The sequence below is a fragment of the Bombyx mandarina genome, chromosome 17, assembly GCF_030267445.1.
Source record: "Bombyx mandarina strain Sakado chromosome 17, ASM3026744v2".
Classification (NCBI taxonomy): Eukaryota; Metazoa; Arthropoda; class Insecta; order Lepidoptera; family Bombycidae; genus Bombyx; species Bombyx mandarina.
The window spans coordinates 10,398,464-10,422,092 of record NC_143223.1 but is presented as its reverse complement, the minus strand read 5'-3'; the positions used below and the strand labels follow the sequence as shown (position 1 = coordinate 10,422,092).

Sequence of the window (23,629 nt, the reverse complement as noted above, 5' to 3'; positions counted from 1 at the left end):
TTTATTTCTTTTATTTGAAGATTTTATTATACTTATTTCCTGTACCTTTTGTTTTAATTATCGTTACCTAGAAATCTTCATCAAAAAAGCTCAAAGTTCAAACATTTGTCATCATCTGTAATGGCCATTTTATATGATATTCTAGAGTGCAGTTTTTTTAGATAAGCACTGAGGCCATGACTCTGAATAGATTTGTACAGGCTCACAAAATTTTATTTTATTTAATAATTTATGTAACCCGAATTATCGTGAACACATTACTCGTTATAGCGGAATGCAATGATCTCTCTAATGTTTGTTTCGAGCTAAGTACCATTTTAGTTAAAATATGTACCAATCTTTAAAGACACTAAATTTCTATACTATATATAAATTGCGACAGTATCCCATTTTGTAATGACTGATTAAATGAGGCTACAATAGTTAGTGACGTAATTGCATAATATGGTATGTGTTATACACAGTAGTTTACAATTTCAAGGAAGGCCTATCTTCTTCAATTTTTAGTATTACTTGCTTTATGTTGCCTAACTCTAGCTAATTTTAAGATATTATGACACAAGGTATACCGTTTCGAGCACACTTCTTAATTAAAAAACAACTTAGGCCACCTTCGCTCTTATGTCCTCAAATAATTTTGTGCGTACAAATAATTTAACCGGTAAATTTACCCGTTTTCGTCAGTCATTCGACAGCGAATCCGGCGGTCTCCAGAATAGCTTGCTTCAATTTGTCGTGCAGTTTCTGCTTGGTTGGATAGGGAGGTAGGTCGAGGCGGTTGAAGCACGTGTGTGCTTTCGGCAGAGAATCCGGAGTCGCGTCCGCAACCAGGTGCAGTGTGAACAGTCGCGGAGCCGCCACACCAGTTGAACCCTGCCATATGCAAACACAGCAATTGAATACTAACATGTGTGCAATTCACGAAGTGAAACCTTCAAAAATTAAAATACAATTATACATTTATGTGTTTGTGTCTCTATGGACTTATTTTTTCGTTTCGTTTCATCGAGTTTGAAATCACAACGATTCTAAAGAAGTTTCACTTCAATAAAATTGGGTTTTGTCTTTCGTTCCTCAGACGTATATGTTTCTGAATTACACAAGAGAACATCCAAATTTGGAGTCTACGAGATTGAGTAAAGATATGGACAGACGAGGTAGTAGCAGTTCCTAATAGTACCCGAGGTCGCATATTTGTCTTCTCACTAATAAACGTTTTGCTAACCTGTAGAGCCCTGAATCCGGCGAGAGGCACTCGTCGCGATCCGGTGACGAACTGCAAGAGGCGAGCGCGCATCTCCTGGTCGAATTCGTCGACGATCTCCCAGAACCACTGGGCGAGCGCGGAGTCGGGCGCGAGGTGCTTGAGGCGCGTGTGCCGGCGCCAGTCGGTGGGGTCGAGGTCGGCGCGGCCGGCCAGCAGCGGCTGCAGGTCGCGCGCCGACAGCGGCCGCAGCAGCTGCGGCGGCACCACGTCCGCCAGCCCGCGCTGCAGCGCCAGCCACTGCCGCTCGGCGCCTCGAGTGAACCTACACGTCGGTGAATTAGGGCACCTTTAGCGTTCCATGGTCAAATGGTAAAAATAAAACTACTGTGACCACTAAAACTTCAATTTGTTACAGTTATTTTACTCAGAGGATATTAGTAGGTACTAGATTTGTGATGTTTAAAGAACTTTGGAAGGTAGGTTGGTGTCATTTCACAAGTTTTATAGAGTGACTACTGTTATTTTTATACTTTTGCATTGTGATTATTGTACTTGATTGTATGTATTGTACTATTAGTGGTGGTAGGACCTCTTGTGAGACAGCGCGGGTAGGTACCACCGCCCTACCTATTTCTGCCGTGAAGCAGTAATGCGTTTCGGTTTGAAGGGTGGGGCAGCCGTTGTAACTTTACTTGAGACCTTAGAACTTACATCTCAAGGTGGGTGGTGCATTTACGTTGTAGATGTCTATGAGCTCCGGTAACAACTCAACACCTGGTGGGCTGTGAGCTCGTCCACCCATCTAAGCAATAATAAAAAATAAAAAACTTGAGTCAATAAAGTTTAAACAGATTTATATACAGACCTGTGCGCCACGTATAGTCGCACGTACTCGCGCTTGTTCCCGTCCGTGACGGGCTCGGTCGCGCCGCCCGGGCGCAGCTCCACGCTGCGGACGGCGCCGAACGAAGAACATTCCACAGAAAATGTCGTGTCAATCACGCCTTGGATACTATTGTCGCTGTAACACGATAAACGACATTTCGTATAATCGTATAATATTAATAAGTTAAGCTGCTCTACTGTAAAAACATAATGTAGTACTATAACATCACAGCTTTATAATATTTGAGAAAATTTCTGCATCATCCTATGTATTACTGGTGGTAGGATCAATTCTGAGTCCGCGCGGGTAGGTACCATCGCCCTGTCGTGAAGCAGTAATGCGTTTCGGTCTGAAGGGTAGGGCAGCCGCTGTAAGTATACTGAGATCTTAGAACGTATATCTCAAGGTGGGTGGCTCATTTAAGTTGTAGATGTCTATGAGCTCCAGTAACCACTTAACACCAGGTGCGCTGTGAGCTCGTCCACCTATCTAAGCAATAAAAAAAATAAAAATAAAAATGTGTTTCCTACCGGCCACTACAATAGGAATAGGGGAAAACACTGTGCCAGTTCACGTGATTTTACACAATCCTCCTATATATCGCATTTCTCTCGTTGCTCATAATAGTGGGAGTTTCCCAGCGTCTCTTGGCTACAATTTACGAATACCTTAAACTCGTTTCCTCGACAATAAAAAAGGATTGTAAATATCTAAAAGACTACTAAGTTTTTTTCTACTGCAATGGATTGCTTTAGTTTTGTAATATAATGACCAAGTAAAATAATCAATAAACAAATACAAATACTAACAGCATCCACGATAATGACCGATGTAATTCAGGATCAACATCTTTGATATCTCGCAGAGTTATAGGTCGTCCTAGGAGTTGCTTGTAGAAAGGAGCTGTGAAGGCCGCGTCTAATTGATGTCCGTGGAACAACGCCACGCCCAGGATGCGGCCCGCAAAGTGGAAGTACGATAAGTGTTCCGGATTAACCTGTAAACACATATTGAAATCAGTACATGCTTCAATTGATGATTCATATAGGCAAATTTATCTTTTAGTAAGTAAAAACAGAAATACGGTGGTTGAATGCACTGGTTTTTGCACAGAATTCGATAAATATTTATGGACAAGAACTGCCAGACAGAGAGGAATGGAAAAGGTTGGAGGAGGCCTTTGTTAATAAATGACATACAGACGGGGTTATCAATGTTAAATAGTTAAGGATAGAGTTAAGACTTTAATATATAAAGAATAAAAATAAAATTGTTAACAAAAAGAAAATTAAGATATGTAAATGAAATACTGTCTGCATAAAGGCTATCAAAAAAAAAGTAAAAATAAATATTTCCTCACTCCTGAATCAGAATTGATTTGTAGTGCATATCTATCTTCACCAGCATTTGCATATTGAAATAGTCCATAATGAGGATTGAACAGCTCTCTTCCCAAGAGATGAAGCCACTCTCTTGCCACCCCGCCGTAGTCGAGTCCTTCTTCACCACGGAACTTGACCAGCAGCCGCTTTCGAAGTTCTTTACCTCTAAGTTTCATTACGAGTCGATATGATTCTTCTAATATTTCGTTTCGAGATACCTGAGGCAAATAATGAATTTTATTATCTCATTTATTAGCTGTGTAGCGGTTGTTGGCATTGCAAGTTTCTTAGTACTGTCAACATATAATTTGTGGGACATTTATTTAATGATTGAATTATTTTTCTATAATTAACAACAGTTACAAAAAAATGTTTTATTTTTTAATGCCTAGATGGGTGTACGAGCTCACAGCCCCCCTGGTGTTAAGTGGTTACTGGAGCCCATAAACATCTACGACGTAAATGCGCCACCCACCTTGAGATGTAAGTTCTGAGGTCTCAAGTATAGTTACAACGGCTGCCCTACTCTTCAAACCGAAACGCATTACTGCTTCGCAGAAATAGACAGGGTGGTGGCACCTACCCGCACGGACTAACAAGAGGTCCTATCACCAGTAAAATGTGGAATCATTTAACGAGCTCTTTTTTTATAAATTAATCTGATGATCGGAGATTACCTCTATTCTGCAATGTCCAGTCTGGGGTTGTAATGCTTGCAGTTCAGCACGCAGTACTCGCGCTTTAGCAGCAAGGTCCCGTTTGTATTTAGGTAGCGCGTCAGTGTCCGGGGGCTCCGGCGCGGCGCCCGGGGCTGCGGCGGACGACGAGAGCGAAACCGACGCTGGTGATGCCACCGAAGACGCAGTACTCGTTGGAGCAGGTTCGTTCGTCTAATAAATAAATTCAATTTTATAATCTTTGTTCTCATCGTTCACGGCATATGTTGTATTTTAAATGTAGTTATCCCAGCTAAAAAATGATATAGAGATGTGTCTTGATTACTTTTGAAAATGAGGTAGGAACAAAAGGAATCCTTCCGACGGAGGATACACCAAAGGGAAAACAAAATTGTTATTTTTATTTAGTTCCGAGTATTTTTATATATTTATCTACCTTTTAAACCTTCTCTGGACTTCCACAAATAATTCAAGACAAAAATTAGCCAAATCGGTCGAGCCATTCTCGAGTTTTTGCGAAACTAACGAACAGCAATTAATTAATATATATAACTAGTCAGGTCATAAGTATTGTCACACAGTAAAAACTTTTCTTTTAGAATGCTGGCCACAAAAAAGTTTATTGAATTCGAATTTCGAATTGTTCATGAAAATAAAAATGTATACTTTTAGAATTTTACTAATTTTTTAATATGGAGTGGACGCTTGAAGAAGACCGTGTTGCAGTTATTGCGTTGCATCGTTGGGGTTACGCGCCAATTCAAATTTTTAACATACTGAAAAATTTGAATATAACCAAAAGATTCGTTTATCGTACCATCAAAAGATACAATGAAGACTCTAGTGTAGATGACAGGTCAAGAAGTGGTCGCCCTCGGTCTGTTAGGACTCCAGCAGTGATAAAAGCTGTGAAGGCGCGAATTCAAAGAAATCCCAAACGTAAGCAGAAACTGTTGGCCCTTCAGATGCGGTTAAGCAGAACCACGGTGAAAAGGGTGTTAAATGAAGACTTAGGGCTTCGGGCATATCGAAGAAAAACAGGACATCGTTTGAATGCTCGTCTAATGGACCTGAGACTGAAGAGATGCCGCGCTTTGTTGAAGCGGTACGCGGGAAAAAAATATCGGGAAATTCTTTTTTCGGATGAAAAATTTTTTACCGTAGAAGAGAGCTACAACAAACAAAATGATAAGGTGTACGCACACAGTAGTGAAGAAGCGAGCAACCGTATTCCGCGTGTCCAACGAGGTCATTTTCCATCCTCGCTCATGGTATGGTTGGGAGTTTCTTATTGGGGCTTAACAGAGGTACATTTTTGTGAGAAAGGTGTAAAAACGAATGCAGTTGTGTATCAAAATACAGTCCTGACGAACCTTGTGGAACCTGTTTCTCATACCATGTTCAATAACAGGCACTGGGTATTCCAACAAGATTCGGCGCCAGCTCATAGAGCGAAGAGCACACAAGACTGGCTGTCGGCGCGTGAAATCGACTTCATCCGGCACGAAGACTGGCCTTCCTCCAGTCCAGATTTGAATCCGTTAGATTACAAGATATGGCAACACTTGGAGGAAAAGGCGTGCTCAAAGCCTCATCCCAATTTGGAGTCACTCAAGACATCCTTGATTAAGGCAGCCGCCGACATTGACATGGACCTCGTTCGTGCTGTCATAGACGACTGGCCGCGCAGATTGAAGGCCTGTATTCAAAATCACGGAGGTCATTTTGAATAAACTTTAGTGTCATAAGAATCTATGTTTTGTTAAGTTCATTTTGGTATATGAATGGTTACATAATGAATAAACTTGTTTCAATTATTTTACATTAAACATGTGACAGAATTTATGACCTGACTAGGTATATAGAAAGAAGATAGATTACGTACAAGCCTAGCGGAGAGCGCGAGCCGGGGGTCAGTGAACTGCGTGGTGCGGTTGTTGTGGTCCACGAAGTAGGGTCGTCCTGAGGGCGCGTGCCGCATCTCCCAGCCGGGGGGCAGCGGGCCCGCCGCCGCCGCGCAGTGCCGCAGGTGCGGCGGGACGCGCGGGTCGTGCCACGTCGACGCTCCAGTAGCGCTGTTGTAGAAGTAAACCTGGCCCTGCGCCGTGGTGCGCATCTCTAAATAGGAAAATAGCAGACACAATTAAAAAAAATAATGCTTTGCTACTTATCTAAATAATCTCCAATAGGACTGGGGCAGAAGACAAAGGGAAACCACTGCAACTAATCTTCCCAAGAAAGTTGTTATGAAAGTACAACCATAACATACATACATAACTTTTTTAAAGCGATTTTATGACCTGTTAACTAAGAGACCTTAAGTTTAGGTCAAGTCTTATTTTAATTATAAGAAAAATGATATTATGAAATGAAATTATATGTGATGAAATATAATCTCATTAAAATGGGTGGTAATTTACTGAAACTTTTTCAGTGGGCTTTTTAGAGGATCCCGATACGTTCAGCTGAGTATTATACCTGTTACCTGAGTATACTAGCAGCCACTCAATAGTTTTACTGTCCTTTCTCTAAATAGGTATATCACGTGTATGAATTATATTAAATTAATAGTATTTGTAATGGCCAATTTAACAACAACCTTATGCGGGTACATACGCCTGAATTTACGACGAAAGCTCACAATAGGACCAGCATTTTAGGTAGAAATTAAGGTAGGGGTTAGGTAAGCAAACATACTGTTGTTGTGTAGGTAGTAGGGATAATGTTCCTGATTTGCGGGAAAATCTTCTAAGATCTTAGACAATATTTACCATATCCTGGAGGTAAATCTGTAGCTGATATCGGAGCAGGCGCAGCTGTGTTAGGAGTGGTGGGAGATGAAGGACTGGTCGGCGGCGTACAAGTCGCGGGTTGTCGACGTACTGCAGTCTGTGGCTGGGGTTCTGGTCTGAAAGTATGATATTAATTTTGAATATATCAATAATTTAATCGTGATTTTGTCAGAGTAAAGTTTTTATTATCTTAATTACGAATGAATTTGTTTTTATTTCTTATCAGAGTTCAAAATGAAGGAGTTTAACAATTAAATTTTATTTTTATGGTGTCATCTCAAAAAAAAAACAACCAATGATTATTTTTTATTTGAAATCATGTAGTACCATTTCAATTTTATCAAGATCCGACCAGAGTTTTTAGTTATCCTTAATAATGCATAAGTAATTGCCTTCAACTGCATTGAAGATATTCTCATTTTAAATCATATGTAACTAATAGGGTGTTTTAGTTATAATGATGCGTATTCAGAGCTAAAAGAAATAAAATCTGGAGTACCACAAATAAATGTTTTAGGACCGGTCCTGTACCTACTATTATCTATTTTATCTAAATGATCAAATTTTACTGTTTAAGTTATTATAGGAACTATATTTCAAGATAAGAAAAACTACACGTTTTTTTATTAATTTCAGATAACGATAAAAGTATTTATTATATTTTTTGAATACACATATTTCTAACACTGATTTGAAGTTTACACATTTTTAAAAGTAGTTTACTACTAGTTATATAATTGGTACTTCACCTCAAGGATATTGTTGTAGCAGGATTCACGTCAGTATCAGAACCAGGAGAGGAAGGTGCACTTGTTAACGTAGGTGAAGTGGTTGGACTCGGGACAAGTGCCGGAGATGTTGGAGGGGATGGTGATTCTGAGCCCTCAGATGTTGGACGCTCCCATTGAGTGCGACGTGTCGAATGATTTACAAAGTAAGGCCTGAAAGTAAATAATGATCATGAAAGTAGTTGAGAAAATCTGTAAGAAAACGGTAAAATAAAAATAGATTACATTTGTAGCAAAGGGCTGTTTAAACAGCCACACAGGCTTCAAAAGTATGCATGCTTCACACAGCACCAGTACAGATGGACAGATCCTTAGTCAATGCTCAGTAAACAGACATGTCTCTTCCTACCCAATCAAACTCATATTTATGCAGCTTTAATAATTTATTGGAAAGAACAAACCCTGATTTTTTTGGAGTTTTTTTTTACTGAAGGTAACATTGCAATAAGCTTCTCAACGTAAACAATCCATAGTATACAATTTAAGGAGCATACATGTGTATCAGAACTTACTAAGGTTACAAGACAGCATGCATTCCCTAGAAACAGTAAGTTCTACACCTCGCTATTTTTATATTTCAGTTGTGTATAAAAATTTAATTACTTTCAATCCAATAATGATAACACACCTTCCACTAGAAGTGAATCTCTCCTCCCAATGAGGTGGTAAACTCAGCTGAGAGGGGTTTGGACTGACTACTGGTTCTCTAGGAGGTCGAACTTCTCCTGCAGGACCAACAACTGCCAATGGAGAACCCTCGCCGGCTGCAGAGGCGGGCTCCCCACGCGCACTGTCTCTTGACATAAGAGAGATGATGACCTGGCCTTTGACTCCACATGTCTCACCAGACTGTCCATCTTCACAGAGTTCTAGACATTGGTCTGGAATATTTTTCATTAGTTTATTATTTAAATGTTAAAATGACTATTTACTTACTTTTATTCTTTAAAAAAATATCATTACACCTGTCACTAGAGCAGACTCTGTCCCTGCCACCATGCAACCATGATAGTATCCTTTTCACAAAAATAATTTATCAGGTACAGGTGTATCTGTATATTTTAATATTCATATGCACACATCTACTGCACTGAACCACAACACACACACTGAACTGTCATGTTACACAACATGTGAGATTAAGCTGGTAATTTAACATAATAATCAAAGTTTGGATTGTACTGCTAGTGGTAGGCAGCCAAAATCCCTGGCTATATTTTGTATACGAGAGTATAAGTTGCATTTAGGCATCACTCACATTCAAGTAGGTCAAAGACAAAAATTAGGTATTATTAAAAAGTGTGTATCTGTAGGGAAATTGTCTCATTAGTTTCATAACATTTTTCTTTTTGATGTCATTCATCTTCTTAAGCTGTAGGTAGATATTATACTTATGTGAGAAAACAAGTTTGTTTCACATCAAACCAGTTTCTTTAATTTGATTACCTAATTATGTGTCATATGTGGAGGAAAAAAATAATACTGTGTATACCTATATGTATCATTCTTAAATAAAAAAGTGTGTCAACTGAAGATATATGTGGCATTCTAGTGCAAACTTTTGATGGATTAATTGCCCTATCACAAAAAATTATGTGTCAGGGTCTACTCTATCTCTAGATAACAACTTTATTTATTACATAATATACAATCTCATGGCCTATCTTGTCTTAAGTAGTCACTGGACCACATAGACTTAACAATATAAATAGCGTAATCCAAATTTAAACATTAGATTTAAATCTTTTTTGTAAACTATGGCTGTACTTTTCAAATCAGTGCACCATTAATGTTTTCCAGTAGAAATAGGCAAGGTTGTTATCCATCTTATGCAGGCTCACGAAGTACCAGTAAAATTACGTTATCTTAAAAAGAATTTTAGGTCACAATGGCTATAAAATAAAATGTTTAAAATATTTAAAAATACAAAATGATAAAATAAGGAATGGCACAATTTTTATGTCATTGCACTTCTTTTTGCAATAATGAAATATAAAATATCAGTTTAAATTATTCACGATGAAGGACATCTTTTTCATTTATAAAATCCTAAATCTTAGAGATTTGCAGAGATAAACTTATCAAATACAATGTTCAAGATAATTCAACTTCTTATATGAAATAAAACAAACAATATAATCAAAATAGGTTATCATATTTATGGAGTTGCTGATGATTTTAAAAATACTATTCATAGCTTTAAAGATTCCGCACTGAATGAAGAATGTTGGCAATGTTTATGATTTTTTTAAATTTCAAATTAAGTATAAATCTTTAAAATTATTGTACATTTTTGTTTGTAAAATAGCTGAAACATTCATCATCTTCTCTACCACATTTATATTCAGAAATAAAAAGTGTTAAGTCTAATCAATCGTAAGGTACTTACATCCTGTATCTTTTAGCTTATGTACAGTTGATGGTTGTATACGAACACATCCTAAAAAACCAGACCCTTGCCTTTTGTGGACTTTGCGTTGGTTCCATACACTGTAATAATTTTTGTAATTATAATAACATAGATGTACTTAAAACTCAATGAATGTATAAATTTGCTAAAATCCGTTCATTAAGATTTTGAAGAACTAAATTTTTTTAATTAATAAGTTTTTTGCTATAGATCTACCGTTTTTATTTTCAGTTTATACTATGCTATTTCAATGCCTTATTAGGTATACGAGCATATAGCCGAACTGATGGCGAATGGCAACATAAATAATTAAAGGATAAGATAAAAGTTGAAACGACATAATGCTTACATTCTTAATTGGTTTGAATGTTTGTGATAAAGTTATTTAATGAAAAATAGGAACACCATGTTGTTATTAATTTTACTATGATAATATTAATGAGTGCTTACATTCAACAAACTTTCATAAGTTTGGAGTGCTTATAAAATTTATATAATATATTATTTAATTAATTGATAAAACATCATAATAATCAATTTATTGAATATTTCTATCAATACCAACCTTATGGTAATTCCATCTCCTTTGCTTAAATAAAGATCATAATGTGTATTCCATTTTGGATCAAGTGTTGCTTTCACTGTATTTGTTGAATATACTTGGCCACTGCCGTCGACTGATATTTTGGCAAAAGGATCTGGCAAACCTACAAGGACAGGATATATACTTCACACCACAATTAGGTACTATCATGGTCATGAAAAGAAAAATTGGATGTTAGCATGCCATAAATTTCGTTTCACCTTGAATAGTAATAATATGCGTATATCGAAGTTGGCTTTACTTACGAAAGAGATCTTTTCGGACCAAATTCCTTGCACATATAACTAAAACAAAACAATCAAATAAGTAATATGTATAGAATGTGTCATTAAAACTTAAATACGATCATACGAAGTCCACGAAACGAGTGTTTCGTTATTGGCTACTCACTAGTTAGTCTAATTTTTTGGGCTCCATATTTACGATTTGACATGGGCGTCGACATTTTATTATAAAATAACAAATTAAGTTCGATTTAAAAAAACATTTTACACAAAATAATTAACTTCTAAACTTCGGTTCGCCATTTTTCTCATCAATTTTTTCCCCGGCCAACGGTCACAAGACTTTATAGCCTACTTTTACTATTTGATAATTGTCTATGCTTCAGGAATTTCCTCTTTCATACTATGGATGGACAAGCTATGCGTTTGTTTATTAATAAAATTCATCTGTACGAGGGAGAAAACAATTTTATTGGAAAACAATACAATTTTAACGTGAGCATAATGTTATTAATGTTTTCTACCTATAGGTATCTAACCTATTAAACAGTGTGCTTAGTGCGCACTAATTCGCACTAAGCACACAAAAAGATTATTTAAAGTTTGACCGCCTAGTTAGTTCAGTGCGTAGTGATGCTGACTATATATAGTATAGTATCGTAACCCACGAAGTCTGGGTTCGACATTAGGTTTGACATTGTATTTATTTTAAAAAAATCAGCATTCGGGGTCTCAATGCAAAATTTCGGATGCCCGGCGATCTGAAATTATCATGGCCTAAAGTACTCATAACGAATGATCAAGTCAATGTCAATACATTACCCACACGATTTCAGAAACAGCTTATACGGTGAAGTATGTGTAATAAAATCACAATATTACTAATAAATTTGCGTATTTACCTTACCTCCTCAATACGAAGTGTGTAGTGAGTTCGTCTGCCCATTTATGGAAAAAGGGTTTTTGAATTTTAATATGAAATATTTTAGGAGCAGTTGTTCAATTCGATACTCGCGTGGAGTATCCCTGTAACCTTCCGAGAGTATCGGTATACTTGGGGTTGTTTTATAAAGCACAAGTCCGGCCTCGCATGGAGTACTGCTCCTATTTCTGGGTCTGGGCTCCCAAATACCAGCTTCTTCCATTTGACCCCATACAGAAGAGGGCCGTTCGGATTGTCGATAATCCCATTCTCACAGATCGTTTGGAACCTCTGGGTCTGCGGAGGGACTTCGGTTCCCTCTGTATTTTGTACCGTATGTTCCATGGGGAGTGCTGTGTGTGCTTAGTGCGAGTTTCTTAACGTTGTCGATAGTGTAAAAGTTAAGTCAATTTTGTATGCAGTTGGAACAGAGCCCCTTTTTTTTTTTTTTTTTTTTTTTTTTTTCGGGTAGAGGGCCGAACCTCCTACGAGGTCCCCGCGCAAAAGGGGCGCGCGGGGTATGTGAGACTCAACGATCTGCATGGTGTTGTGAGCAGACCGCGGGCCCAAGGATTTTAGGACCCACCCACTAAACGACTCCCCTGCACTCTTACACCCGACGTCCGATCCCCTCCGAGGTCAGAACCCGGATGAGGTAGGGGGGCTACCGCGGTCAACACTACAACCAGACGGCGCGGCTCACCCCAAGGACGCCCAGCCGACGGAGCCTTCGAGGCGAATCGAAGGCCCTGAAACGTCGGCCGTCTCGGTACGGCAGCCCGTCGGGCCGCCCAGACGGTGCCGCTGGTGTCCCGGAATACCCCGCTGGACCAGAACCAGCCTGCCGGGTCGGGACGCGATACACCGTCGACCGGTCGCTCTATTCACTCCACGGCAGCGCGCTAGAGTGCTGGTAGCGCGCCGCGCGGCCTCACCCCCTCAGGTCGCCCCTTGACCTTCACCGGGGGGAGGCCGCCACCTACAGGGGCCGGGACGTACGGGCGTATTCCCGCCTCCGGCCCCCGGCTCGACGGCGACGGATCGGTGCGGAAAGGGAAGAGCTCTCCCTCTCTCGCTCCGCCGCCTCCTTCTGCGAGATGGTGGACTCGCAGAAGTCGAGCTGGAACAGAGCCCCTAGCGGCAAATGTACGTAAGCGATCTCATTCCATACAAATATGAGCTAACTTTTACGCTATCGAGAACGTTAAAAAACTCGCACTAAGCACACTGAGGAATTGTTTGAGGTGATCCCCTCATCTCCTTTTTATCATCGCACCTCCCGCAATCGGAGCAGAGTTCATCCACATTATCTGGAACCGCTGCGTTCATGGACAATGCGTTTCCAGAGGTCTTTTTTGCCACGTACCATCCGGCTATGGAATAAGCTCCCCTCCACGGTGTTTCCCGGGCGCTATGAGATGTCCTTCTTCGAACGAGGCTTGTGGAGAGTATTAAGCGGTAGGCAGCGGCTTGGCTCTGCCTCTAGCATTGCTGAAGTCCATGGGCGTCAGTAACCACTCACCATAAGGTGAGCCGTATGCTCGTCTGCCTACAAGGACAGTAAAAAAAAGTATCAAATGACCACTTTAATAAATGGTTTCACTGACAAAATGTAAACGAATAGCATACCTACACGGCAAGGCTTCACAATTTAAAATTGAGTACAAAATAGTCTATTTAGGGGTTACGGCTATTGATATGAAGATAGATAAAAATATCATAGTGACGTTTCTTCTTAAATGTAAAATAGAATGCCTTTCAATTCAACATAAAGTTTGAAGCGATAACTTCACTGTAGAAGTAATTGTCTGCTTGATAATTTATTTGTTGTTTGTCTGCTTGCATAACTAAGCCGTTATTCCACTTGCAGCAATAGGTATTGTGTAAACATTAATTAACATAATATGTGCCTCTAACATCATTTAAATAAATGTAGTTTTGCTTTACGTTCGTCGGCTTACACACTTTACTTTAGTTTCAAATTCAATAAAACATCGAAATATTATTTTGATGATTGTTTTCGAACGCTGCCTTATGAGTATGCTGAGACCACTGAACTCACTGAAGTATGAAACCTAAGAGGTGAATGAAGTTAGCCCCTCAAAAAAATTTTTTTTTCTTATTTTATACTTATTTTCTATTAATTCGTTTGTTCATCATTTGTTTATGATTGTTCACTGTTAATAATTGTTTGTTCTGCAGTTATTTATTTAAAAAATATATTTAAAAATATACCTACAAGTTAGCCCCTCTAATGCAATTTTTTATATTTTTTCATCCTTAATGACTCGTAAATATTCATTTTCGATTGTTCTTATATAAAACACGTTTGTTCTCTTTCGAAATTACTCGTTTTTTGTTTAATTTACTATTTTTATTAGTTGAATAAATGTATGCAAAATATGTGTACTGCGCATGCGTCAACTATAATGCCTAAACTTTCTACGCGGTGTTAATCGTGAAAAAAAAAAACAAATATAAATCCTGAAGGAGCAATTAATTGGTATACAGTTTAATTAAAAAAATTAAAAAATAAATAAATGAAATAATGTGCATTGGCGTTAAGTTAGACCAAATACATTTTTTCCATCCAACGTGTTTTATATAAGAACAATCGAAAATGAATATTTACGAGTCATTAAGGATGAAAAAATATTAAAAATTGCATTAGAGGGGCTAACTTGTAGGTATATTTTTAAATATTTTTTTTAAATAAATAACTGCAGAACAAACAATTATTAACAGTGAACAATCATAAACAAATGATGAACAAACGAATTAATAGAAAATAAGTATAAAATAAGAAAAAAAAATTTTTTTGAGGGGCTAACTTCATTCACCTAAACCTAAGACCCTCGAAGGTACCTAACGTTTTTTATTATAATTTTTTGTAGGTTTTATAAGGATTATATTTAGAAGATTTATTTAATAATAATATCTAAAAAACAATATTGCATACCGTACGTACAAAATCAATATAAAATAATGATCAAGTGTGACACAAAGCCTAATATTATTTAATTTTCAGATTAAGTAGCACAGAAATATGATAACACAGAATAAATAGACGATAGCGTCACTCAAAACGTCATAGGAAACATACCGGTTATAATAATTCAGAACTGTGAAAATAAAATATATTCAAATATAAAAGTTACGTAAGAATAATTAAATAGGTATTAGATATATTTTATTAACTTCTTTTTTAACAGATGCTTTCATCTTATATTTATAAATAGAATAATTTAAGCATTTCTTTTAATGGCGTTTAGCATTTACGTTTGTATGCCCTCAATGACTCACATTCAACTTTAACTTACTGCATACTTAATGTGACCATACGTCCCGATTTGGGCGGACAGTCCCGCTTTCGAGCATTCTGTCCCGCTATCCCCAGTGAGGCCGACATAGTTCCGCTTTTGCAAACAGACCAAACGATAAATTTATTTTTCAATTCAACATAGAGCTAGAAGTGTTTAAATGGGCTAATTTAATAAAAGAGGTACAGACTATTACAGAGTACTAACGATGTTGTGTTTAGTGCTTTGATTCTTTTTTATTATTCTATGTTCTATAAGAAAATACTTGTAAAACATTAAATACTTTTTATCACTAAATAATTCCGCAGATGTCCCTCTTTGACAAAAAAAAAACATGGTCACGTTATGCACACTCCAACTACACAATAGTTACTATACGAATTGCATTGTGTAGATATTACGTGCTTTTAGAAACTGCGTTCAATATTTACAATGCGCTGCGACTTTTTTACGGCTGTTGGTGATTGTTATTTAGGAAAACTGTTGATAGTAGGTACAAAAAACATTGTAAATTTTAATATTAAGTATGTTTAACAACATACTTAACGTAACCGTGAATACGAAGTATTTGGATAAATATTAATTAGTGTTGCAAATCTAATTGTACAAAAGATGTTATATTATGCAAACGTATAATTGCATCAAGATTGTCCTTTAAATTTTTATTTAGAGCTATCTTAATCGAAATTGGCAAGAAAAGGGTTGCGGTCCTTTTGAATTAAGTGTTTTCATTGGATTTTGAAATTTTGAAAAGTCTTAGTTAAAGAATAAACCGACTTTGCATATAAAATTCTCTATAGTGAAATCCATAAACGAAGCTACATCTGTTCTCGTATATAATAATATTGTATTTTTTTTTGTTAAATATTAATCATAATTATATACTTTGTAAAGCAATCATTTGAAAGTATTACTGCAATATTGTTAAGATTGCATTAACGACGGATATCACTTAGGTATTTTTCAAAACTTCCACGCAAACTTTACAAAACTACAGAACCAACCTATGTGTGACGTCACTGGGGGCCAAAGTCATACTTTTTCGTACACTACTACATACATATTATTATGTACATAAAATAGACACACATAATCATCATTTTTGATGTCTATGTAATTTACGATAAAATATAGCTTTTATCTTGAGGTGAAAAGTGTTAGAATTATTAAATTGTGTTCAGTGAATTTAAAATAGTAAATAAAAAATTAATATATCAATAACAGGACTGAATGTTTATTTTGTGCTCTAGTTGGACGAAAGAGATTAAATCCCTAAATGGACATATATAGGCATTTAATTTAATTCAATAAAAAGTTTTATCCATGATATTTAATAAATAATATATCCATCTTGAAATGAGGCTTGTAAAGTATCAAATTGCTTATTAAGTAGCTGTGGAAGGATGTTCATTTAGATTGTTTAAGTTTTTGACGATATTCGTAATCTCGTCAAATGGATGTCATTCTAGAACAGCACTACTCAATCTTTTTTCGTTGATGTATAGTAAAATAAAACGATTAGATACTTACTTCAGTAAAAAAGTCGCTGCGGTTATTCAATAATCATAATCTGTATATACATATTACCATATGTAGACACTAGACAATCATTGTGATCATAACGTCCTAAAATAACAATAAAAACACAAATAAATTAAAATTACTGTTACGGTTTAATATTCCGGTCTTTTCATTATATACTAAGTATATTGTATATTATTTGCGACGTTTCAAATACTTTAAAGTTTCGTGGTCATGGACGACTAAGGTGTTATTCCTCGACATTTGATTATTTTGCTACCGTCTCATTTTTGTATTAAAATTATGAAATAATAGACTTTTAAGCTTCATTTAACATAGAACGAACTAAGGCTATGTTAGGTTCCGGCAGTCTGTTAGACTTGGATTTTTATCTTCACGATAAGAGAATCCCAGGGGCTAGCCCCTGTAAGTGTCAACCATCTTCTCTATTGAAGTTCAGCCATTTAAATTGGTTTCGCGCACCATACGTGGAATTAATTGGTTTTTTCTAGTACGCATTTAGATTTTATCAAATCTTGTATGATGGTTAGCACCACTATTTAGAAGATGTTGACAGGCTTGTGTACTCGGTTATTTTTGACGTCCTCAATGAACTCCTTAACTCGGACCGGGATGTGTATCTTAGTTGGTCCTAAACCTCAGGGGTCTGCAAAGGTATGCTACACTTAACACGTTTTAGGTATTGGCTTAGTTTCTTGCGTGGACTATAAATTGATTTTCGTACTGGGATAACCAATTTGGGTGTAGTTTTCAATCTGAAATTGTGATGAGAACTTGCTTATTAGTTTTTTTTTTTTCGGACTTCCGCCCTTCTCTGCGTATACTGGGCGGGGTATGTCAGAGTCAAACTGACTAAAACCTCCTGTCGCTCAACAACCAACGTCCAAACCTCGCATGAGACAGAACTCATGAAAAGGCAAAAGGGGGAAAGTGAAGCGTTTAGTACGGAGCACATCTCTCCCATCACCCTCCCCCTCGGGACGCCGTACCGGCGGTCGTCGGCTCCACGGCCACCAGCCCTCTCGGTCGGCAAACTGTCCGAAGCCCGCCTAGATGGCGCCGGTTAGAGTGGGTGACCCTACGGAATACCCCGCTGGACCAGAACCAGCGTGGGTCGAGGATAGCCGGCCTTCCATCACTCGGATGCTCTTGCGTAAAACGCGTGCAGAGCAGCTTGCTCGTCATCTTCTTAGGCCCCCCTCGCGGGTCCCCAGACCGACATGTGAGGAGGACCCGAAACACTTAGAGGGCCAGGGCTTGGGCGAGATCCGCCTCCCTGGCCCCCGCTCGACGGCGGCGGGATTGTGAGAGCTAGCATGTGTTTGTTTGAAATAATCACAATCCAAACGAGATCGAGAATACACACTGTGATATGATCACATAAACGCCTACCAATAAAAAAGAGGTTTACTATCGATAACAGCTCGTGCGCTAATTTCTCCGCGCGTATCACTCAGCAATATTATCTCGTTGTGTCGTTGTGTATCCGAGCATTTGACTCTAAAACAATGTTAAAACAAATCATATTCATTTCAATATGTGTTTTATTTGCTTTAGTCATTGAGAGTGGAGCAATGAAGCCAATTATCATCGTGCATGGAGGGGCTGGTGATATTTCTGAGAGTCGTATTCAAGGAAAGTTTGATGGAGTTAAAGTCGCAGTCAGGGCTGGCTACGAAAAGTTGATGAATGGTGGCAGTGCTTTAGATTCAGTTGAAGCTGCTGTTGTCTCTATGGAATTGGATGAAAATTTTAATGCAGGTCAGTTCCTAATCAGAGTTTTGAGTATTTCATGTAATAATAAATAATAATAACAACAAAAAACTATTCGTGGATAATGTTTTAAAACTAGAAACGAAGGAAAAGCGAAAGTACCTATATACTTCCTGTGGTTGATATTGTGAAAGTAACGCTTTCACAAAATCAGCCACAGGAAGTAATGCTTCGTTTTTCTTGAAATTTACCGTAACGTTTTTTTTTTTTGAAATTTCAACGATATAGTTAGGATTAAGTCAACACGATTCTTATGTAACTTATCTAGTCTTTAGAGGCGTAGGGGAAGAGATTGATAAACAGTAAATAAAAATAAAATCAACAATTTTAAATTGTAAGATTTGTAAGTGTGGGTTCGGTTACGTAGTCAAAATACGAAAAATATTATTTTATGAATCTAATCTGAAATAAAAAATAAAAATAAAAATTGACATTAATGATTTTATTGTATTCTTTATTTTTTATATGTTCACAGGATATGGTTCTGTATTAAACTTAAATGGCGAAGTAGAAATGGAAGCTAGTATAATGTGGGGTCAAGATCTTAATTCTGGCGCCGTTACCCTAATTAAAGAGTTCCAGCACCCAATAAGTATAGCCCGTAAAGTTTTGACAGATACGCCGCATTCCTTCTTAGGAGGAAACGGAGCTAAGCTGTTTGCACTAGAAAAAGTAATTGGTTTTTCGAAAACGCTTATTTCTTTCGATTTGATCTCGATATTTCTTATTTAAATAAAAAAACTGAAGTTTAACTCATGGAAAATCACATTCAGATCAGTTCATGTGCTTTGTCGAGGTTATCACACATACACACAAATCAGGTTAATTACTTAAATACGTTAATTGTAACATAAAAATGTTTAATAATTACAAACTATTAATTTGGAGTTAACTTTCAGTAAGAAGTATAACGCAAAAGCAAATGATCGAGTATAATAAAATTGCGAATTAAGTGAACTGAGAATGGTTTTCATTATTCACCAAAAATACTGTTCATACTTAAATTAAATGTGACTATTTTAGTGCCTATACAGTAAAATTCTTGTACACGAGTGTACCTAGTTACTGGACGGAATTGCTGAACTAGTTATAACGTTTATATTACAGGGTTTTCCACAAGTACCACCAGAGTCATTGATAAGCGAAAGCGCTAAAGAGGCACTTAACGATTTCTTGAACAAAGGCGATGACCAGCGAACAGAAATTGGAAGGAAAGATGAGGCAGGTATCTGATGGTGATATGTATTAGTGTGGTTAGTGCGAGTTTTTTGACGTTCTAATATCGATAAAGTAAAAGTTAACTCAAATTTGTATGCAGTTGGAACAGCGCTCGTAGCGGTAAACGTAGGCAAACGTTGTAACTTCATACAAAATTGAGTTAACTTTTACGCTATCGAGAATGTTAAAAACTCGCACTAAGCACACAGAAGTACTTATCCTGAAGTGTTGGATAAAATTAGTTCAATATCGTATCGCAAAAAATTGTGTAATCCACAATTGATTGACATGATACCTATTCAACCATTTCAGTATTGAAATTAATGTACGATCCCTTTCATTTATTGCTTATGTGGACGAGCTCACGGCCCACCTGGTGTTAAGTGATCATCGCAGTTCATAAACGTCAACAACGTAAACCTTGAGACATGACTTTTAAATCTCAGTTTTATAATACAACAGCTGCCACACCACTTAGACTAAAACGTATTATTGCTTCATGAAAAAATTTGACAGGGCGGTGGTCCCTACCCGTGCAGGGTTACAAGATGCCTAAACACCAATAATAGTTTGATACATTGGTAGTGATTCGAGTATATTACTGGATAAACATTAACAAATAAGAGAAGCGTCTGTATTTTTTTAAAATTAGGCAGTGATAACTGATATTATGTTGCGACTTTTGTATTTTTATTATAAAAGAAAAGTAAATACTAGGCTCTCTCTTCGATCGGTGCCTCACTGCTGAAGATCGTGACTCCGTCCGATTCCGTCAACCAGCTGTCTCCATCGACCCCGTTTTGTAGCTTGGTGGAGTGCGTCGCTGACAGGTACCCCTAGTTCCTCCGCTATTTGGTCCGACCTACGTTTGGGACCTCTGCCTCTGGGCCTTTTCCCCTCCATTTTACCGGTCACCACAAGGCGTTCCAAATTGGTGGTATCCCTTCGTGCAACATGACCAAAATACCGCAATATTCTTTGTAGGCAGGTTGTGGATAGACGTTGAGTCTTTTCTATTTTTAACTGCCTGAAAATAGAGATGTCGTTGCGGCGGGCCGTCCATGGTATTCGTAGCATACATAGGCACTGTAACTGATATTTTTAAAGATGTGGTGATGATGGCCAGATGACATTTTGAGGACTCATCTTTGAACTTCTTGAACAGGGTGGTGTGGGAACAGTCGGTGCGGTAGCTATAGACGCTGATGGCCATATAGCTGTTGCTACAAGCACTGGTGGTATAAATGGAAAAATGGTCGGACGTATCGGAGACACGCCACTAATTGGTGGCGGTACTTATGCTGATGACAATGTTGGTGGGATTTCAACAACAGGTACATTTCTGTTTTTATAAATAAGTATTTATGTAATAAGTATAATTATATAAAATAATTATCTAGTAAATAATTATTTATGTAACTAAAAAAATGGTTCTAATATTATTATGGACTCAATCACACCGAAATGATTGAACGGATTTAAATGAAATTCCGCACTAAGATAGTTTATGGATTCTGGATTCACACATTTGATACTTTTTAATGTGGTAAGAAATTACGCGGCTAACATCGGTTCTATTGGCCATTTGTACACTATATAGTTCGTATTTTTATGCGCAAGCATTCGAATCGACTGGTAGTTCATGGATATATACGTGTAATTTTTTATCCCGGTAAAATAGGTACGTGATTGATTCTTTCTAATTGAGTAGGTACAAATTAAATGAGTGTGAAACCACGTGCCACGTCTAGTTCACACTAATCTTTGACATATCTCTTGTTAAGTTGAATTATTTGCGTTATTGACATGAAAATACACGTTTTGATCGAAGAAATCTTATGTATATGTATGTACTATGAAGATAAATATAAATCGTAAAGTATTATTTTTAAATTAAAATATCATCTAGGTATACAAATAAATAAAATTAGTTTCTGTTTGTAGTATTGAAATAACCGCTTTTTACTACATGCATATTAATATAATATATATATAAGGTACATACACCAAAATAACTTTTTTTGGACTAGCTTCGCCCCGCGGCGTCACCCGCGGTACGACAATAACCGCGGGTTACATCGCGAAACTCAGCTTGTGAGCTCGTGTTAAATATATTTTTATACACATCTGATAAATAAAAACGAATGTAAGCATAGAGTATTTAGAACTACACAAATGCGAAATAACTAAAAAAAATTATAATAAATCTCTTTAGTCTCTGTATATTAACAAAATATATAACTGGTGTACTCATCTCTGCCAAAGGGCAATACTGCATTCTTGTTTGAATAAATAAAATGCGAAATCGCATAACTACTTTTCTTCATTTTACCCGAAGTTCTGGGGAAGCAAGTTTCATTCTCGATCGGACACAGTAACCTTTATGATATTTGGTACCTATTCTGTCAGCTTTTAGAAAGGAAAAATGAAAAATGGTACCTAAACAATAAAAACTATGTTATGATTAATGTAAACAGAACGAACTTGAATTTTAAATAGCTTTTCTTTTCCTGACAAGATTTTTAGCCGGATTTCGCTTTTGCCCAAGTTTTGCAGAATATAAAGATGCCACTACGATATTAAACGGTAGCTAGAAATTACAGTGTTGAAATGTACAGTAGTACAACACTTCAGATCTAGGTCAGATCTAAATTGTTGATGGCTCTAGAAGCAATTGTTATATTGTTTGCCTTAAAAAGAGAAGTTTTTCCATTTAACGTATTTATCGAGTTTTGTACGTGGATTGTCGCTTGGCCAGGTCTGATTGTTCTTGTTGAAAAATTATGTATTTTTAAGATTTTTTTCTAGGTCACGGTGAATCAATTTTGAAGTATTGTTTGGCTCATACTATTATCAAACTTATGGAAGGCGGTCTCGATGCAGATACGGCTACTAGGCAAGCTGTAAATGGTAATTTAACGAATTCATTTTCATATTAAAAATGTCTCGTTCTGGAGATAGATATCTAACAAACCATAAATAAAAAATTAACGTTTTTGTAGTTTATTTTTGTATTTTCAACAATCGCCACATTTGCATGTATCATCATAGACTTTTCGCTGTCAAATTTATTACATTCACTCATAATGAATGTACTTAGTGATTGTTTTGTCATGTACCCATATAATAATTAAATATACCTATAATTCGTTTCCTTTCGTTTTACGCATGGATAATATACATAGCTCATAATGTGTTTTAGGTATGACAGCACGCTTGAACAACACTGCTGGCGCAATAACATTATCAAAAAACGGTGACGTAGGGATCCACTTCAGTTCTAAAAGAATGGCTTGGGCTTATGTGAAGAACGATAAGGTCTACTACGGAATAGAACACGATCAAAAACTTGAAGAACCACTTTAAGATAACAGCTGTAACAAGAAACCTAAACGTATCTTTGATATACCTACATTAACAAATACCTATCTACTTTAATTCTTTAAATTCTAAGTTCTTGAAAAGTTTTGTTTTTGTTAATAGTTATATATATAGTTATTCAGTTCATTAAATAAATTAGGTACATAATAAGCTTTATGATTTTATTATTATTCGACTCACCCCAATGGTCTAGTGCCTATGAACATAGCCCGTGGGCAAAAAAATTCTTGTTGGATCTTAGACTGTTAGAAACCATGACAATTCAGTGGAAATATAGTTTAAAAGTACTTGCGAGTGCGACTCGACGTATACTCTGAATTGATTCACTGGACTCGAATGCGCTGGTACTGCCGCGGCTAGGATACACATTGGAAATAAGCCACAATGGTGGGAGATTTTGGGTACTGATGATTTAAATAATAACTGTGAGATGCACAATAATAAAATAAAACAGGTAGTCATGTTTCTTCACCTGTTAAATATAAAAGGGCTTTTTGGCGGGA

General features: G+C 37.0%; 2 protein-coding genes across 5 annotated transcripts; one reads left to right on the top strand and one right to left on the bottom strand.

Moving 5' to 3' along the window:
* Smurf (SMAD specific E3 ubiquitin protein ligase) lies at positions 1-11,318 on the bottom strand. The gene is made up of 14 exons (XM_089734354.1): positions 11,137-11,318; positions 10,992-11,030; positions 10,708-10,849; positions 10,122-10,222; positions 8,361-8,613; positions 7,694-7,885; positions 6,924-7,060; positions 6,038-6,270; positions 4,153-4,365; positions 3,454-3,693; positions 2,903-3,090; positions 2,073-2,228; positions 1,226-1,529; positions 1-873 (listed from the first exon to the last, which is right to left on the bottom strand). Exons 1-14 carry the CDS (start codon positions 11,189-11,191, stop codon positions 685-687), a joined length of 2,442 nt encoding a protein of 813 aa, XP_089590480.1. The 5' UTR covers positions 11,192-11,318; the 3' UTR covers positions 1-684.
* A 2,351-nt stretch (positions 11,319-13,669) lies between these two features.
* On the top strand, positions 13,670-23,270 carry LOC114240703 (putative isoaspartyl peptidase/L-asparaginase GA20639). Of its 4 annotated transcripts, none has more exons than XM_089734433.1 (7): positions 13,670-13,768; positions 18,312-18,515; positions 19,003-19,199; positions 19,635-19,748; positions 20,911-21,079; positions 22,542-22,655; positions 22,948-23,270. In XM_089734433.1, exons 2-7 carry the CDS (start codon positions 18,329-18,331, stop codon positions 23,109-23,111), a joined length of 945 nt encoding a protein of 314 aa, XP_089590559.1. In that variant the 5' UTR covers positions 13,670-13,768; positions 18,312-18,328; the 3' UTR covers positions 23,112-23,270. The 4 variants fall into 4 exon arrangements, with proteins under 4 accessions (XP_089590559.1, XP_089590558.1, XP_089590557.1 ...); XM_089734432.1 differs by lacking the exon at positions 13,670-13,768 and adding an exon at positions 14,741-14,753; XM_089734431.1 differs by lacking the exon at positions 13,670-13,768 and having other exon boundaries at positions 18,248-18,515.
* The last annotated feature ends 359 nt before the right edge of the window (positions 23,271-23,629 follow it).